The sequence below is a fragment of the Ursus arctos genome, unplaced genomic scaffold (genome assembly GCF_023065955.2).
Source record: "Ursus arctos isolate Adak ecotype North America unplaced genomic scaffold, UrsArc2.0 scaffold_14, whole genome shotgun sequence".
Lineage (NCBI taxonomy): Eukaryota > Metazoa > Chordata > Mammalia > Carnivora > Ursidae > Ursus > Ursus arctos.
In genome coordinates this window covers 13,494,450-13,511,956 of record NW_026622808.1, presented here as the reverse complement: position 1 = coordinate 13,511,956, position 17,507 = coordinate 13,494,450, and the positions used below count along the sequence as shown (strand labels likewise).

Sequence of the window (17,507 nt, the reverse complement as noted above, 5' to 3'; positions counted from 1 at the left end):
AAACACTTCCTTCTCTCTGAGTTCTGCTCAGGTGACCATCCCATTCCTCAAAACCAAGGCCAGGTGGGAGGGGTGGGACTGTCGCTAAGACAGGGGTCCACCCACACACCCCACATCCCGCAGAAGCCAGGCCTGGTTCTCCCCTTAGTGGCCCTGCAGCCAGGGCCTGCTGACAGGTCTTGGCTTGACCTGTGTGAACCCGGCTGTATTCAATGGGGTTTATTTTGGACCTGCAAATACACGTTCCATACACTTCTGATCAATACTCAATAAGACGTTAACCCCGCTTCCGAGGCGCGCTCCGAGACGGCACAGGCGCAATCTCCATCAGCGTCTCTGCGGGCCCGTCCTGCAGAGCTGGGCTGCGCCCTAGCCAAGATGCTCCCCGAGGCCCCGTGCAGGAGCCTGTGGGGTCGGCTTGCTCTCCTCAGTCCCGCTCGCCATCTTACTGTGCCTCTGGTTCCCCGTCCGGTTCCCCACCACAGCTCGGGCCGGGCCTGCACACAGGAGCGTGCTGTGAACACCGGCTGCATGGACAGAGCAGTGGAGACCCGCCCGCCCGGGCTGCCCACCCGGGCCTGTGTCCCAGCTTTCAGGACGTCTCATGGGCAGACTCGTCCTCTCCACAATCATATAGCTACGTCTGAGCCCCCAGGAGCTCGGAATGTGACATTTGGACACAGGTCTTTAAAGGGGTGATGAATTAGAACCAGGTCACTGGGGGCCATGACGCAGTGAGGACACGAGGACAGACACACGCAGAGGGACGAGTCTGTGAGGACACGGGGAGAGGACCACGTCTACTCAGACTTCTGACCTCCAGCTCCGGGAGAGAACAAGTGTCTGCTATTGTCACGACGGACGCAGGGCCCCTGCCACCCACACATCCCTCTGTTCATCCCACTACCTGGTGGCTGGAAGCCCACGGTGGGGCTGGGGGCACTGGGAAGTGGGGTCTGTCCCCCCACAGTGGCGCTCGCGGTGGCGGCAGTCCTGCTGGCAGGTTGGCTGGTGGCCCGGAAGGTAGCTCTGCTGGCCAGGACCGCTGGGACGGTGGGGCCAGCTGCCGTCCTGGAGGAAGGCCTGGTGGAGGGCGGGGGTCCCGTGACGGGTGGGGGAGGGCTGGGCAGGGGCCCGGAAGACATGGTGTCCAGGATCCAGCCCTTCAGCCTGGTGATGCGTGTGTACACGCCGGGCCTCCCGGCCTGGGCACAGCCGACCCCCCAGCTCACGATCCCCGCCAGATAAAACACGCCGGGCGCCTCCTCGCAGGCCAGGGGTCCGCCAGAGTCGCCCTGCAAGTGAAGGGAGGAGGGGGAGGACATGAGTCACACCACCGCCATGCTGCTTGCCTGGCGCAGACACGGAGACACAGGTCAGTTCTTTCTCTGTACAACAGGGAAACCGAGGAACGAGCTGGCTGTGACCACGCGGGCGCGTTCTCCGCATGGGCCCTGCCAGGCGCTCCCACGTTCCCGCATCAGTGCGGCGGGGGCCTCAGGAGACCTGGCTTCAGGCCCCGCGGTGTGACCTTGCGTGACCTTGATCAAGTCACTTCTCTCTGAGCTTCAGTCACTCTCTCTTTTGTTTTGGAGACGTAAGAAAAAAATGCAGAAAACTCTGAGTACAACAGTGACCCTCACGGAGATACCCACGGCCTCGAACGGGGCGCGGTTGGTAGCCACCAGCCTCCTTCTGTGCGTTCAGAGGAATCGCACCAGTGACGCAGGGCTCCCTCTAAGAATCGGGGTGTTACCACAAAGCTTAGGCCGCGTAGCACATTGTTCTCCCCAACGGTGGCAGGAGACCGTCTCTCTCGGCCCACCTGCTCTTTGCACCCCACGACCTTGGCCCTCCTCCCGCGGGTGGGGGGCGCTCTGTCTCTGCCCTGGGACCTGGGCTGACCTCTGCAACAGCCTTCACCCCCCAGCTCCGGGGACAGTGATGCCAGGCGACTTCCAAAGCAAGGTCATGCAAATGCCATGTGCTTCCAGGCTGCTCCCTAGAGCTACTGGCTCTTGGAAGCCCGCGACCCGCGTTTCGAGGGGGCCAAAATGAGCCCGGGCGGAGACCTGGTGGGGAGGCCCATGTAGGGTGCAGCTGGGACCCTAGCCCACAACCGGCACCAGGTGTGCGAGGAGAAACGCCTGCGGAAGCTGCCGGCACACGAGCCTCTGAACCGTCCCAGCGGAGGCCGCCCTGCGTGGAACACACACACCAGCCCCGCTGGGCCCCACCGCAGCCTCCAGGCCGCGCGATCCGTGATGGTAGTGAAACGGCTGTTTCACACCACCAGGCTTTGGGGCGTTCCGTTAGCCCTGGCCCTGGTCCTGGGGCCCCAGCGCCCCAGGGACTGACAATTCAGGAGTTTGGGGTGTGTCCCAAACTTCGCTTTTATGCGAAGTTTTATGTGAATTTTGTAATTTTAGAAAGTATGCAGTGTTATCTTTAAAATTTATAGAAAGAGGTTATATGTAACATTTCTAGCTGGCCGTGTTTAGCAGCGTCAAGACGACACGCCAACTGTCACAGACCCATCAGTTACCTACAGAATAACAGATAAAATATACAGCTCGTAATGGATCTGACGCAAACACAGAAGAGTCTACGCAGGCACTGCTGTCACTGCCGTCCTGGAAGATCGTATGACTACGAGCCCGACTTACGGGTGGGACTCGGAGGCCCAGCGAGGTGGCGTTGCTCGCCTGGGGTCGTGGAGCGGACGCGTTCCCGCACCAGCGAGGCTCCAGGGCTGGTATGTACCCCACCTCTTTCCGCTGTGCCTGCGGACACACTGTGCTGTCGTCGGTGTTTTGGTTTCAGCAGTACCTCTGGGGGTTACGACTGAAGTCTGGGGCCACGGGGGCCCCGGCGCTTTCTGTGTCCCAACTCGCTGTGGACACTGCGGGCATCGTGTCCCATCTGTGGCGAGAGCGTGCGTCTTTCTTGCGGCTGGCGTCCCGCGCTCCCCTCCGGCTGTCTGGCCTCCCCTGCTCCACCCGAGCGGCCTCGTCCGGAAGCCCAGGTCCCCGACCGGCTGCGGGGCTCTTCTCTCTTCCTGAGGCGTCCGTGCGTGTCTACTGTATCGGCTTCTGAGGCTTCTCCATCTCCCCGCCCCTGGAAAATCCCTTCTGGCGACCCGCTCCTCTCTGGGGACCTGGCGCCCCGTGGGCCTCTGAGCTGGGAAACTGTAGACTGAGGGGAAGGTTCCTGTGGTTGCGTGTGGTGCTTCTGTTTCCTGATCTCCTTGTTCGTTGGTTGTCTGGGTTCTGTTCCTACTGCTGTGTGATCGCTTTGCAGGACAGACTGCATTTTCCAAAGTCACGGCACCCCCACCGCCCGCCTCAGGGGACTTGGGTGGCCCTCCCTGCAGATGGGGGCAGGCTGGTGGCCTCGGAGGCGTCACTGGGCGTGACTTCCAAGGGAGACACAGTCTCTGCACGTTCTCTTGGGACGTCTGCACTTGGAAGCCAGGCGCCAGGTCGAGAGGAAGCCCTGGGGTCCACAGCCCCGCTGAGCCCGCGTGAGTGCTCCCCTGGAGAGTGGATCCTCCAGGCCCCCCGAGTCCCCGAGCTCCTGCTGGGAGAGCAGACAGTTCTTCCCAAGTGCAGACTCGGGGCCCAGTGCACAACTGCTGCTTCAGGTCCTGGCCGTTGCTGATGCAGAAATAGGGTTACCAACACTTAGGTTTGTTCTGGGCTCTTCTAGGTCTTTGTTCCTGGGTGTACACACATGCCCACTTCTTCTCGGAGTTATCTTGCCTTGTCCTGTGTCATCCCTTTGCTCTTCTGCGGGAATTCTGAAGCCGGCTTGCTCAGTGCTGTGGCGAATGCTAGGGGAATTTTGCCTGGAATCGCACTTACAGAGAAAATGGGGAGACACGGTCTTCGTAATATCGAGGCTCCCCACCCATCAGTCCGGGGTAGTTTTCCGGTCATTCGGACCTTTTTGTTTTCTTCAGAGTTTAATGGTTTTCTCCATGAAAACCCGCACATCTTCTAGAGTTTATTTCTGGACACCGGACAGACGTCGTTCCCGCTGTCAGTGGGGTCCCTTTTTCTAGGATGCGGACTTTTGCTGGAAAGTGAAACGTTCCTGACCTCGTACAACGCTCTCGCGTCGGGCCACGCTGTTGCGGTCTTAGGCGTCCTGTTTCTCCGCTGGTGGCGTGTTTCTGGTTTATTTTTTCCTTTTTTTGGCGGTCAGTCCTGTTGCTGCCGACGGAGGCTTTGTCTCCGTTACAGATCTCCTTCCTCGTTTCTTGACCTTCTGTGTTCTCCAGACACGCTTGGCAACAGCAGGCAGCCTTCCCTGTGTCTGACGGAAAGCTGCTGTCTGGCCACAAGCACGACGAGTGCTGTGTGTTTCTGTTCTCTCTTATACGGCTACGGTTTTTTAAAAGCGTGGCTGGAAATGGTTGTTACAAACGATCAGATGTGGGGTGTCTGGATGGTGCAGTCAGTTGGACCTCTGACTCTTGGTTTCGGCTCAGGCCAGGACCTCAGGGTCATGGGATCAAGCCGCGTCGGGCTCCGCACTCAGGAGGAAGTCGGCCTGAGATGCTCCCTCTGCCCCCCCAGCTCTCTCTCTAAAATAAATACATCTTCAAAAAAATTATCAAATGCCTTTTTCTGTGGTTTTGGAGATGATGCCCTTTCTCCCCTTCGATCGCTAAAGTGATACCGATGGTACTGGCTTCTCCTGGTCGGACCCCGCCTTTTTAGGAGACAGACCCACCGTGCTTGACTCCTTCCCCGCTAACACGTTCCCAGAGCTAACCCGCCAGCAGTGACTGAGGGTTTTGCGTCTGGCCCGTAAACCTCTCCGCCCGTGGATTTCTCTGGCTCTCCCAGCATGGCTTCGGAGCCAGCTCTCCCCTAAGAGGGGGCCACGGCTCAGGCGCCTACCCGCCGCTCTGCGGGACCTCACAACCTGTGACGGCTTCTCCTCCAGTGAGCGCAGCTGTGCGTCTGTCGGAATCGGCGAGTCTGTACTCCGCGTGCGCCCACCACACACGAACCGCTGCCTCCCCTCCGGCCTGGAGAGAACGTTCCCGAAACCGACATTAGAGACACGGGTCTCCCCAGGCTCCCCCGTTCGCCGTGTCGCACTGACCGTCTTTCTGCTTCTGTCTCTGTGTACCCGCTGAGCGCTTTGGAAGCCTAGACCCGAACAAGAATGAGGGGGCCGGCCGGGGGGGGGGGGGTGTGGGCCCCTGGGCGGATGCTCACCTGGCAGGAGTCGACCTTGCCCTCCAGGAAGCCCGCGCAGAGCATCCGGTCCGTGAGCGAGAAGTTGTAGAGGGCGCTGCAGGCCTTCTGGTCTATGATGCCCACGGACGCTCTCTGCAGAATGTCAGGCTTGGTGGCTGCGAGGAGAGGAGACCCCCCACCACATGGGGTCAGCTGCCAGCAACCCTGAGAGGGAGGCGCCACCCCCAACCCACGGGCGAAGAACCCAAGTTCCACAGGGTCGCAGGGACTCGTAGCGAGTCACGTAGCGAGGAGGCTGACCCCAGGCCCCTACTCATGCCTGAGACTCTCGCCACTGTCCCACCGCAGACTCCCTAGCGCCGTGGGTGACTTGCAAGGAGGCCACTCTGCGGCTCCAAAGCTAGCATGAACTTTGGGGGGCTCTGAAGGGTACACCACAAGTGTCTCCGAAGTTTCTCTGCGAAGAGCCACGGAGCACATGCTCTCGCAGCAGGAAAGCCCCGGGGGACCGGCTCTCAACAAATGGGCAGGGCTGTGGGCCAAGAAAAGTCGAAAACGCAGCCGCGCCGCACCCGTGGGCGGGCGCCTGTGGGCCCTGGAGGAGCGGACCAGAGACCCCGGCTGGGAGCTCACCGTTGCCCTCCCGCGTGCTGCCCCATCCGGAGATCATGCACTTGCGGCCGACGGGGAACTTCTGGATGGCCAGGGGCAGGCACACAGGCTGGATGAACGTGTTGAAACCCAGGGGCCTGGCCAGCTCCAGGACGGCCACGTCGAAGTCCAGGGTGCCGGGATTGTACTGGGGGTGCAGCACTGCCCTCCTGAGACCCATCTTCACCGGGGTTCCGCCGATGCCCGTGAGGGACACGGTGCCCAGGTGGGCCCGGACCAGCTCCACCTTCGTGCTGCCGACGAGGGGCCGATCAGACACCCTGCCGGTACCCCTCCTGCCCCCAGGAAGCCGGGCAGAGCCGCCCCCACTCTGGGGAGGGGCGCCAGGAGGACAAAGGGGCCACACGGCTGCTCCCCAACAGTGGTCCCAGGCTGGGGGGCAGGGCAAGGCACGGAGCCCTCCTTCCCTTTGGCTGTAACAAGAGCAAGCGGGCCCCACGGCATGAGAGGCCCCTGGCGCCTTAGGGGCATGAAACACAGGTGCTGCCACTCTTGGAGCCCAGGGGAAGGAGCCCTTGTCCCTTCCTCCAGCTAGCCCCTCCCTGTCCCCAAAGGTCAGTTCCGCAGACTCCCCCTCCCAGGAGCTGCAGCCCAAGCTGGGCCCCCCGAACCCCTACTTCTGCCTGTGCCCTCTCTGGTTTGTGGCTGGACATTCAGACCCCCGTCCTCGGACCCAGGGCCACCCCAGCGCACAGTGGCAGGACGCCTGGGGACACCTGGCAACGGAGGGCGGCTGGGTGGCGCTCGGGGCTGGGGTGGGCCTTACTGGTTGAAGCAGTGGGCAGCCGACAGCAGCCAGCGGTCGCCCACCACGGTCGCGCCGCAGAAGTGCCGGGAACCTTCCTTCAGGCTGACCTGCCAGGGCACCTCCCCCGAGGCGGCTCCCAGACCACCCACGATCCGCGTGGGCTTCTCCACGGCCGGCCTGGCCCCGCACTCTACGAGGAATGAGAGAGGAGGGTCCTGGCATCTCCGCCCGCCCAGAGCAGGAGCACTGTGGTTCCCGGACACCAGAGCGCTGCCTGCCCGTTATACAGATGAAGAAACTGAGGCCTAATGGTGACCTAAGGTCTCACAGCAAGGATGTGGCGCAGCAGGGGCAGAAGGGTTCCAAAGAAGACAGTCATAGAGTGCCCTGGCCCCGTTGGCCTGAGCCCGCCAGACACAGACCTGTGGCCTGCAAGGTCGGGCTGACAGGCTCACTGCAAGGAGGAGCACTCGCGGGAGGACCCATGGGAACCGGGCATGCAGGATTTGCGGATGGTGCGGGGGGAGGTGGTGGTGGGGAGCTGACATTTAAATGAGCCAGAGCTCCAACAGGCCCAGCATCGCGGGTCTGCGGGCCCATGAAGGAGGGCTGGCATCTGATCTGGGTCCTTGGAGACCACAGAAGACAGACATACAGACTGCTGTGTCCAGAGACCCTGTCTCCGTGGCTCGGCCCCAGGCCGTAATTAAAGCAGCTCCCCAGTGCCAAAGCCATGGAGGTGCCCCAGGCAAGTGTGACCATCCCTCGATGTTGCTGGAACATTCCATGGAAGAGCTAGCAGTGGGGAAGGAAGCAGGGGGAGGGCGCGTCCTGAACCTTGGCGGCTGGCCCCACCCGGCCTGCTCTCCTTACAGAACCGCTCAGGGGAGGCAACTCCGTGAGCCGTCTGGCTGCAAACTGGTTAAGAATACAGCAGAAATCTCCCGTCTGCCATGGCTCCGCCACAGTCAACAAGAACCAGGCCACTCGTGGAAGCAAACACCCCGCGAAGAGATGCACAAACCAAGGCGGAGACACATGCCCTGTCCCTGTGCGGGAAGATTCGCAGTGTGGACACATGAGGATACGCACTCTGCCTAAGCCCAGCTGTAACTCTCATTGTGCAAAACTGGGAACACTGAGGTGAAAAAAAGGACCGACGTGACTGGGCTCCTGACGGCCGGTCACAGACACGGAGGCAGCCAAGGGTGGGTGGGGGGACCGGGGGGGGGGGCGGGACGAACTTGTGTGTAGTGGGCACAGAGCTTCAGGTTTGTGAGACGGAAAGTTCTGGAGACTCGTTGCACAAGGTGAACATAACGCGACTGACCTGGACACGCAAGAAAGTGTAGGATGGCCCATTTTATGTGTTTGACACGGCAATCAAAAATAAAATAAAAATTAAAAAAGCAGATAAGCCGATCTTGCTCTTCTCATGCAAAAGGAAGCATGCAAACGTGTACAGAAAAATTTAGGGGAAAAAAGAAATGCAGTTTCTCGGATATTAAAATGTCTGTGTGTGTACAGTTACGGGGGTGGTGTCTGGAAGGAGCCCCGAGTGGGACAGTTCGAAGTCACTAGCTGTGAGGACATTGCATATACGCCCCCGCGCACCGCCTGACTTGGCCGTGCAGTCTGAAGGGTGCCAGGGTGCTTTCGCCTGTGCCCACCGCAGACATCACTAGCCCATCACCCATCCGCTCCCCAGTACCAATCGATCCAATCCTGTAGGGAGTGGACGCCTATGTCTGCCTGTGCCCCCAGCAAATACCTTGTGGCCTAGAGGCGGTCACTGAGTCAGGAGGCACCGTGCTGGGACCCCGCGTGGGTCTGGCACGGGTGTGGACCACTGGGCTCTCAGGACTGGCGGGCTGGGCAATGCTGGGGATGGCGGAGGTGGGAGCTGCGGTGGGGGCCAGAGGCTTGCTCGCCACAGTGATGGCCTCTAGGATCCAGTCCCGAAGCCTGGTCACGCGGGCATAGACACCGGGACGCCGGGCTTCTGCACAGCCAATCCCCCAGCTAACGATGCCGGCCAGGAAGAACCTGCCGGAGGGCTCCTCACAGACCAGGGGGCCTCCTGAGTCGCCCTAGGAGACAAAGGCACGCCTTCATGGGGGGTTGGGGCTCCGGGCCGCAGCCAGCCCCAATCCTGGAGCTGCAGAGTCAGAGAAGGAGTCCCACCGGGGATTCTGAGACCTGTCTGCCCACAAGCTCATGGAGCAGAAGTGGGCCGACAGTCTACACCTCAGAACCTGCTTTCTCTTCTGTAAAAACTCAACAGAGTGTCTAAGATCTCTTCCAGTTCCACCGCGGGCAGCTGAAGACCCACCCCAGATAAACACCCCCTCCTCTCCTTATCCCACGAGATCTGTGGGGGTCACCGCTCGCCTAGGCAAACAGGACGGCCACAGCCTTTCCTGGAGGCTCTCGCGCACCTTTCTTGCTGTCCTTCCCCTTCTGGGACGCTCACATTCTCAGACACAAGCCCCCCCCCCCCATCTTCTCCCGACGCTTTCTCCAGGCTCGTTTGGGCATGGCTCCCTGAGCACCTGCAGTGCTCTCTCCCCACCTTCTCCCCATCCAGCTTTAGACATGAGACCAAGGGGATGAACTAAAAGGCAGGAAATCCACAGCCGCGCAGAGTCCAGCAGGGGACGTCTCGGTGTTGGACCAGAAGCCGTGAGCACCCCGTTCCCCGGGGCCCGGGGCAGGTGTGGGCCACGGGGCTCACCTGGCAGGAGTCCACCTTCCCGTCCAGGTAGCCGGCACACAGCATCCTGTCGGTGAGCGAGTGGCCGTACAGGCTGGCACACAGGCCCTGGTCCAGCAGCTGCACGGTGGCTTTCTGCAGCGTCTCTGGCTTCACCACTGCCCAGGACAGGGAGAGACCAGCAAGATGAGCCTGGAGGCTGCAGGGCGTGTCCGCTCTGACCCTGCGTCCCCCGCCAGAAGGGGACTTGCTGCAGCGCCTGGCTCAGAAACAGGCAGAGGCCGTGCTCTACAAATACCCGCCAGTAACCTTCTGGCCCAGACAGCAGACGGGCATCCGAGTTCACACATCTCCCCTCCGAAAACCGCTCTGCCTGAGCCTCCCCTTAGGTCTCTGCCGCTCTTCTCGTGCTCCTCTGCGGAAAGCTTTCCTTAACCCGACATTGGCTGATTTACGATTCATCTCTGCTAAACGTTAATTCACATTATGTTGTCCCCTCTTCAAATCTTCCGGTGTGAGCCCCCCGCCCCCTGGCTCAAACAAAATGTTTGACTGCCTACCCCAGGGCCTTGGCACATGCTGTTCCAACTGCCTGGACTGCTGTCTCTACAGAACCTTCCTCCCTCATCTCCTTTCTCATCTCCCTCCTGCCCACCTGCTTAAAGCTATGGCCCCCACCCCCATCCCTACCTTACTTTCCTCCACTGGGTTCGTCCTCGTCTGCCATCTTTACAACCTACTTCCCTCTAGAGCTGTGCTGTCCAGAGCGGTAGCCGCTGGCCACACATGGCTACTAAATGCTTATCTAATTGGGTTCAAGTGCAATAAAACGTACAACTCGGTTTCTCACAGGCCACGCCACAGGGGGCTGGATGCTTTTGCAGCCGGCGACACAAACTTAGGAACGCACAGCCGTCCCAAGGAAAGTGCTCCCGCTGGCGCTGGTCTGGGCTGACCCCCACGCGGGGAGGCCGTCCTGCTCGCTGCCCAGTCCCTGGACCCACGCTCGGTGAGCTGGGGAGGCTCGAATGTGTCTGGACCGTCTTTCCTCCTAATTAGGTCCATGTGGCCAATACCTTTCCTTTTCAGAAGGCGTAAAGCATTCTTTCCTTCACGTCAGGTAGAAAGAGCCCTGAGAAAACCCCAGGACACAGGCAGCGGGCCCTGCGAGGGAGGTCAGACGCGTCGGATCCCCAGACCCTTTACATAGGGCAGAGCTGCCCCCACTCCCATGCCCTGTCCATGAAAACAGGTGGTAGTGGCTACTATGTTGGAGTTTGCCCTAGAATGTTCTAGACGGCGTCAGTCAGAACTTTCCGTGACGACAGGAATTCTCGCTGCAGGACGCCCTCCTGTTCCCTGATGCTGTGTGTCCTCTGCCAGCTCGGAGTGGAGGTGTCCCTGTCCTAGGGCCTTCCCTACAGCTGTCCCCCGGCCCAAATCGGTTTCCCCGCGACATCCCGTCACATGACAGTTGGCTCTCACCCGAGGCAGTTCTGTTCTGTGAAGTCGCCACGAACCCCGGATTAGTGAGTAGGAAGCATGGCTCCTGGGGATCACGGGACAGGTTCCTACGAACCTCTGGTCCCAACATTTTCGAGAACTGACCGATAGGTAACCTCGTGTTACGTGTGCTTCCATCTAAACGTGCCGGAGTTAATGCAAGCCGCCGACTCCTTCACCTGCACACGGGCCAACGGCACCGCTGCTCACCGCGCAGGGCACCGTACCTAACGCAGGCTCCCTCACCGGACACACCCCAGCCTTCCTGCGCTTAGGAACGCCGCCGGCACCCCAACTCTACGCTAGGGGCCCTTTTAGAAATTGCCCTCAGAAAGCACAAAAACGCAAAGGACGCTGGTTTCTGGTGGGAGGCGAGACAATGAGGCGGCACGCTGCCCCGTCCGGCCTCGGCCACAAGCACGCTCCTCGCGTGGCCGCCGATGACCGCAAGATCGCCGCGAGGACCATCGGGGCTACGGACACAGTCGTGGCGCAGGGGCGCCGGCGAGCGCGGGACCCCAGGACGGCGGAGGCGGCTGTGCCGGGACCTCCCTGCGCTCGGGCCAGTCGCGGGCAGGCACTTACGGAAGTCCTCCCTGAGGTAGCCCCAGCCGGAGATCAGGCACTTCCTCCGCGGCGGGAAGACGTGCGTGGCGGCGGGGAGGCACACGGGCTGGACGTGCCTGCCGAGGGGCAGGGGGCTGTGCAGCTGCAGCACCGCCACGTCGAAGTCCGCCGTGTCTGGGTTGTACCGCGGGTGCGGGGTGATGCGGGCCACGCGCGCCCGCACCGTGCTGGCCTCCGTGCCGCTCAGGAACGTCGTGCCCGCGTATGCCACCCACGCTCTTGGGTCTTGGAACCTGCGGGACAGACAGACCACGGCTCAGAGGCCCACCCCTGGGACAGGCGGCAGTGGAGGCGAGGGAGGCAGTCACAGGGGCCGAACATTAAGGGGGCGCCCCGAAACCCAGTCCTCACAACCGATATTTCCACGCAACGCTGTCAACAACAAACGTGAATGCAAAGGAAATCCATCCTGTACCGACAATCAGCAACACTCTAGGTGAAGACAAATCCGGGTACGAAACGCTAAGGGGGCCAAGAAACCACAGACCAGGCTGCAAAACACCTAGGCCTGCGGCGACCAAAGCACGGGCGTCTGACGTTAGCACAGGGGCAACCTGCACCGGCCCCACTCACCTCCCTCGCCCTCCCTGAGCCCTGGCCTGTCGGGTCTGGTCTCGATTTCAGAACCGCATGTTCTGGTCGTCGTGGTTTTCTTTGCACTCAATTTGACTTTTTTGCAACATGACATGAAGGTGTCACTCGTCACAATGACTGTTTTGGGCGACCCCCTGCATTTCGCCCTCCCAGGCGAGTGCCTCGCTCTCTTCACCCTAATCCCGGCCCTCCGATGCGCCTCCTGGGCCCCACAGACAGTCAGCGGAACAGCACGCTTCCCGGCAGAACCACGGGACGAGGCTGGGTTCTGTTTCACGAAGTCTATCCCCTTTGCCCACCCTCTCCCGGCATCTTTATGGACCGCTCTGCTAAGCTCAAGGCCCAAACTCTTATTGCCTTAAAAATGGTTCACATGGTATATTTTATGTCATCTATATTATATCAGAAGAAAAAAGAAAAAACAAAGATAGTTATAAGAAGCCCTCGGGACAACTGGGGGAAGTCAGATGCGGGTGGACGGACGCTGGCGGGCAGCATGCGGCCGATCCTCGGCGGTGCAGGCCTGCGGGGGACCGTCCCTCATTTGTGCAAACGTGTGCAGCCGAGGGGGTGGGGGAATGGGATAGACCGGTGATGGGTAGTAAGGAGGGCACATATTGCATGGTGCACTGGGTGTTATACACAACTAATGAATCATCGAGCCTTACATCGAAAACCGGGGATGTACTGTATGGTGACTAACATAATATAATAAAAAATCATTATTAAAAAATAAATAAATAAATTGACCATAAAGCCAAAAAAAAAAAAAAAACGTGTGCAGCCGAGTCAGAGGGGATAACATCAAAGGGTCTGGCAAAGAAAGGTGCCTGCACGGATGTGTGTACAGGTCCCGACACGGACACAAGCAGTAGGAGCGAGTGCGAGCAGCAACTCGAACACTGGCCGAGATCAGGGGAGAGGTAACACAGGTGTTGGCTGTACCATTTCTTCCTCTTCTATCTGCTTAAAACACTGTCATAATAACGTATGGGAGGAATAAAACTTAAAGTGGAAAGCTCCCAACTCCCACGGTCCTGAGTTGTCCCTGTTTCTGATCTCTTTCCCCCAGACCGTCACCCCGAGGCAGACAGCAGGGTGCACTCGGGGCTCACCAGCCTCCCACGGGCCATTAACATACCGAACCATGGGGTAGTTGGTAGGCAATGGTCTCTGTGAGGAGCCCAGGCTGCTGCTGCCCTGCCCTCTCCCCAGGACTCCGAAGACTGCACAACCAAAAGCAATGCCTGATGCGGAGGCTTCTAGAACCTTCCCCCACCTAAGACCAACTCCACTCTGGGATCAGCCACTCTAGTTTATTAAAGATTCTGACCATCCTCAACAACAGCAGACAACAACCCGGTTCAAAAATGGGCGAAGGACATGAACAGACATTTCTCTGAAGACCTACAAATGGGTGCTCCACGTCACTGGCCATCAGGGAACACAAATCACGACCACAGTGCGACCTCTCTAGGATGGCTCAAATCAAAACGGTAGACATAACAAGTGCCGGTGAGGATGTGGAGAACCTGGAGCCTCCCGCGTGGCTGGTGGCGACGGGAAATGGTGCAGCCCCCATGGGACACTGTATGGCGGTTTCTCAAAGGGTCAAGCATGGAACTACCCGATGACCCAGCAGTCCCACTTGTGGGTATGCTCAAGAATGCAAAGGGTCCTGAAGAGAGCCTTGCACAGCCCTGTTCACAGCGGCAGGATTCACAGCAGCCAGGGGGTAGGAACAACCCACACTGGTCAACGGAGGAGTGGATGCAGAGAACGTGGTAGAGCCACATAAGGGAAGGTCATCATTCAGACTGAAGAAGAGAGGAAGGACCCTGACACCTGCCACGACGTGGACGGACCCTGAGGACACGGTGCTCAGCGACAGCAACCAGACCCAGAAGGACACATCCCGCAGGACCCCACTCCCGGGAGGTCCCCAGAGGAGTCCCGTCCACACAGAGAGAGAGGAGCTGGTGGGACCCAGGGCTGGGGCAGGGGGTGGGGAGTCCGTGCTTCCGGGGGACAGCGTCTCTGTGTGGGGAGATGGAACGTTCTGGAGACAAGGGTGGGGGTGGCTGCAGGGCGGCTTGAGTGTGCTTCACGTCACTGAACTGTAATGGTTAAAGTGGTAAATTCATGTTATGTGTATTTTACCATGATTTAAAAAATAAATAACAAGAACACACTCAGATTCAACAACAAAAGAGAAAGAAGGAAAGGAATAGAAGAGCTCCAAAGCGGCTCTGAGGACGCCAGGAAAGGCAGCGCTCCCAGAGTGGGAAGGAGGGCGACACCAAGGGATGCAGGGCTCACTCGTTGAAGCAGTGGGCCGCAGACACCAGCCACCGGGCCCCAATGACAGCAGCCCCACAGAAGTGTTCGTTGTTTTCTCGAAGGCTGACTTGCCACGGGAACTCCCCGGGGGACGCTTCCACGCCGCCCACGATCCGGCCCGCCGTCTTCCAGCCAGGCTGTAGACCGCAGTCTGCAAGACACAGATGCCACCAACCAGGAGCCCCAGAAGGCAGGCCCATGACCGTGCTCCCCGCATGTCCATGAGGAATCTCTCACCCCCATGTTCCTCTCGTTCAAGGACGTGCTCCAGATCCCTTGAACTTGGCTTTGCTGACTCCTTCAGGGTCTCCCCGGTCCCCCTCTGCCCCATCTCCAGCTGCTCGACAGAGGTCAAACACCCAAGGCTGCACGCACCAGGGAGTGGCAGAGAACACTTCCAACCAGGAACGCTTTCTCTGCCTCGAGCACAGGCGGCCTTCACGCAACCTTCCCTTCGCCATATTACATCTATCGCATGGTTCATGGCCAAAGGCTAGGTGCGGGTGGGAACTTCACCCTTCGGACTTGATTTGGGGTCGTGCTAACTCATAAACCAAAGGCTCAGCACCTTGCTTTCTTGTGTTTCTAGCTGCCTGGTGGGCATTTTCCTCCTTTTCCTTCTCACCACGGGCCCCTCCTTCTGTTGTCTCTACTGTGGTGTGTGCTGCCGTGCAGTAAACAGTGAACTCGGGCAGGCCCGGGCTGTCCAAACAGCGCACATTTCAAAGAAAGTCTGGCCCTTGACCACCTCCTGGGAGGAAACCTCTAAGCCCTTGGAATGTTGTGTGATGAGAGCAGGTTTGTCTATCTGGGGCATTAGGTCACCCAGAAAGTTTATGCTACAGTGTGACTGACTGATGGCCTTGGGCCATGTGGTATCTGCTTGACCTTTGGGGAGGGGCTGCAAACTAAGTGTTATGGGCCGAGTTGTGACCCCTGAAAAGATGTTGAAGTTTGATCCCCCAGTACCTGTGAATGTGATTTATTTGGAAATAGAGTCTTCACAGATGATAAATTAACACAAAGTCATGAGTGAGGGCCCTAAATCCAATGACTGGTGGGTGTCCTCCTGAAAAGGGGAAATGTGGACACAGACACGCACGCAGGGAGAATGCTGTCTCAACATGACAGCAGAGATCTGGATGACACCCCTACAAGCCAAGAAATTCCAGGCATCCAACAAACCCCAGAAGCTGGGAGAGAAGCAGGAAACAGCTTCTCCACCAGCTCACGGGGATCCAGACCCTCGGACACCTTGAACTCAGGCCTCCAGCCTCCCGCATCGTGACAGGGCACATTTCCGCTGTTTTGGCCACTCCGTTTACGGCACTTTGTTCTGGCAGCCCTGGGACTCTCCTACATCAAGTGAGCTGTGCTGGTGTTACGTGGCCGTGTGAGCAACCCCCAGGGCAGACCCTGGACACCAAGGCTCGGCGAGCTGCCTGGTGGGAAACACCTTGTGTGTGTTGTCACATGCGGCTGCGGGGACAGTTAGTGCAGGGCTGTCCACGGCACTCCCCTGGGAGAGGGCAGCGGGAAGCTTGCTCTCTCCTGGTCTTGCCCACACTCTGCCCTGTGCGCCTTTTCCTTTGATGACCTTTCCACGGGGAGAAACTGTAATCGTGCAGAGAACACCTGAGTTTTGTGAGTCTTCCCAGGGAATCACTGACCCTGAGGGGGCCTTGCAGACCCGACCGAGCCGCCCATTTCGGTCAGCCTCCACAGATCGTCTCACATCCCGGTGCCATGTGCTACGAATGTCTCCTTCACCATGTAATTTGCAAGTTTCATAATTCTTATACGTACATCTTTCCGTGGAATGCTGTGTCTCGGCTTCTTTGGTGCACTTTTGTGTTCCTTGGTGAGGTTTTATAATTCTATGTAACGTCACACGCTTGACACGTTTATATGTTGTTCTCTTGATCACAGTGGGGCTTTTCGCCTTTTACGTTCTAGTCTGTTGTGACTCGTGTAAAGCACAGCAATAGCTTTTGCACGGGCTGATGTTTATCTTACGTTCCTCTCGGTGTTGGACACTCTTATTCTCTAACAGCTGGCCAGTTAATTTATTAATTCATTTATACAGACAATCACATCCACTGCAAATTCTGTCTTCCCTCTTCCTTTCCACACGTAAACGCAGCTCTTACCCTACTGCATGGGCTAGCATCACTAGAAAACGCTGGCTACTCTTACAGCATTTCAGTTGTAAGATTCCCTTGCTCAAATCCCACTGCATAGAGGACAGAGGTCCAGCTCCTGGCATTTGAGGTTTCCCACAGTTTGGTGAGGACCTGTCTGTTCAGCCATATCATGGGTGCCCCCCCCCACTTTTCTCAGCCCACCTCCAGTGAATACCGGGCCCGGGTGCCCATATGTAATGTGCACAGTGGGCCAGAGAGCAGAGCCAGCAGCTGACCCTAGAAAGGGGACATGGCCCAGAAACCGGCCAGGTAGGAGACTCACCACAGTGAGCCTCATCAGATCCATCGGAGCAGTCCACTCTGTCATCACACTCCGGGTTCACTTTGGTCACACACTGGCTGTTCCGGCAGGAAAAGGTGTTCCCTGGACAGTGACCTGAGGGCAGAAAAGAACCAAGTTTTTGATCCTACTCCATCTCTCCCGCTGCAGCAAGACGTCCACAGAGTCTCTAGAGCATGGAAAACACCTGTTTTTTACTTTTTTAGCCCTGAACGTTTCTGAAATAATTTACTCGGCATTAGTACGGGGACATAGCACAAGAACGCCGGTCAGCACGAAGGCCAGGGCGTAGCCTGCATACCACGTGTACGTCCACATCTTCCAGCACCCACACGCTTCTAGCTGTCCGCTGGGCATTTGCAAGGTGAAACTGAGCTTCTCAAGTTTTGGTAAAACATATACAACGTAAAATTTACCACGTTAACTGTTTTAAGTATACAGTTCACATATGGGGCCGGACTGTTCTCTGTGGGGGTTGAGCAGCACTCCTGGTCCTACACACTTGACACCAGGAGCCCCCACTCATTACAACCACAGATGTCCCCGGACACTGCCCAGCAACCCCTGGGGTCTGGATCACCTAGTTGAGGACTCTGTGTGGCATTCACTCTTT

General features: G+C 58.6%; 1 protein-coding gene across 2 annotated transcripts in view; it reads right to left on the bottom strand.

The window, feature by feature from the left end:
- Positions 1–17,507, bottom strand: part of TMPRSS9 (transmembrane serine protease 9) — a 30,419-nt gene that overhangs the window by 3,887 nt on the left and 9,025 nt on the right. For both annotated transcript variants that reach the window (XM_044377906.2, XM_026480989.3), the window contains 9 exons: positions 16,877–16,990; positions 14,390–14,561; positions 11,435–11,709; positions 9,368–9,504; positions 8,405–8,723; positions 6,652–6,823; positions 5,847–6,118; positions 5,232–5,368; positions 908–1,295 (listed from right to left, as the gene is read on the bottom strand). In XM_044377906.2, coding sequence (XP_044233841.2) covers positions 908–1,295; positions 5,232–5,368; positions 5,847–6,118; positions 6,652–6,823; positions 8,405–8,723; positions 9,368–9,504; positions 11,435–11,709; positions 14,390–14,561; positions 16,877–16,990 — 1,986 coding nt within the window. The remainder of the gene's footprint in view (positions 1–907; positions 1,296–5,231; positions 5,369–5,846; positions 6,119–6,651; positions 6,824–8,404; positions 8,724–9,367; positions 9,505–11,434; positions 11,710–14,389; positions 14,562–16,876; positions 16,991–17,507) is intronic.